We start from the raw sequence: 1,203 nt of genomic DNA, 5'->3' as shown, positions 1-1,203 counted from the left end.
GGATACCGGCCCAACGTCGTGCACACGGACATTGTCTGTCATCCAAAGATGCAGCTGACCCTTTCCCTTCTCCTCAGAATACACCGGCGTGGTGAGCAGCATCACCTTCTTTCCATCGATGGTTGCAGTGATGAAACCACTTCGCACGCCCTCCCCTTTTCTATCACGTGAGTTGCCCCACACGCGGGAAATTGGCGCACCGTCACGCCAAGCCTTCAAAGACGTATAAGACCTGTATACGTAATATGAGCCATCCGTGCAGGGAGCCATCATGAAGATGCGTCGGTCATCGACTTCGCCCCACTCCACAATCGATGGATTGTGGCAACCCTCACCCTCCGTATCGAGCAAAGACTCCCATTTATTCTCTGACGGGGTGAAGTGCGCGGCCTGCAAAACGTTCTTCCCATCATTCTTTGTGGCCTGCACGGGAAACACAACTATGCCGTCACTCATCACAGTACCTGATCCTCCGACAGCAGAAAAATGACTCAAGGATCCAGCAAGATTGGGTCCAAGCTCAAACTCCACCGCATAGGTCTCGTTCCACTGTACTTTCTTCTCTCCACCCTCAGTGACACTCCCCTTCACCAGCAAAAGCTTACATCCACTTCGATCAGCCTCTCTGGTCTCCTGTGTTGCACGGCTGCAGCTTCCCAGCAGCATATAGACATTGTTGCCACTCACAATTGTCGTTGGTCGCACTGTGTCCTTCATTTCGTTGTCACCTTCCTTCAGCAGCTGCGTGTGAAAGGAATCTGTGCCCGCACCCATCGGAATCTCAGTCGGTTCTGTTCCAATTCCCTTCAGGTGCTGTGACACAATCCCAGTGAAGCTGACGCTTCCATTCTTGCACTGGGCCTCAGCAACGGCAAACACAGCACCGTCCACCTCCACAAGGCTAGGGGCACGAAGCGAGCGAACTGACCCTTCGACGCATTGCACTTCCTCCCACTTTGCACCAGTTATCGGTGTCGTTCCTGTAAACAAATTAATGCTCGTCCCTGGGGCACTCCCCGCAGCTTGACTGCCACAGCATGTCAACAGCAGAAACAGCAGCAGCAGCAGCAGCGAATACAAAAACATGTGCCAGGACATGTTGAGCATGTGTCGCCGCTCACTCACTCACTCACTGTCTCCCTTCACTCCTTGTAGGGATTGTTTTCAGGCCGCGACGATTGTGTGTGTGTGTGTGTGTGTTGC

The 1,203-nt window shown here is 53.3% G+C and overlaps 2 protein-coding genes across 2 annotated transcripts in view; both read right to left on the bottom strand.

The window, feature by feature from the left end:
* Positions 1-1,107, bottom strand: TraAM80_07008 (trans-sialidase; the record flags this gene model as incomplete). The annotated part of the gene is made up of 1 exon (XM_029383824.1): positions 1-1,107. A coding segment is annotated over one exon (1,107 nt), but the record flags the coding sequence as incomplete, so codon positions are not given.
* A 35-nt stretch (positions 1,108-1,142) lies between these two features.
* Positions 1,143-1,203, bottom strand: part of TraAM80_07007 (trans-sialidase) — a gene marked incomplete at both ends in the record, with an annotated part of 417 nt that continues 356 nt past the window's right edge. The window contains one exon of the mRNA XM_029383823.1: positions 1,143-1,203. This exon is cut by the window's right edge and continues 356 nt beyond it. Within this exon, the coding sequence (XP_029236351.1) occupies positions 1,143-1,203 (61 nt within the window).

Source organism: Trypanosoma rangeli (assembly GCF_003719475.1).
Source record: "Trypanosoma rangeli strain AM80 chromosome Unknown Tra_15.4_contig_00273, whole genome shotgun sequence".
Taxonomy (NCBI): Eukaryota; Euglenozoa; class Kinetoplastea; order Trypanosomatida; family Trypanosomatidae; genus Trypanosoma; species Trypanosoma rangeli.
The sequence above is the reverse complement of the archived record's forward strand: the minus strand, read 5'-3'. Positions and strand labels throughout refer to the sequence as shown.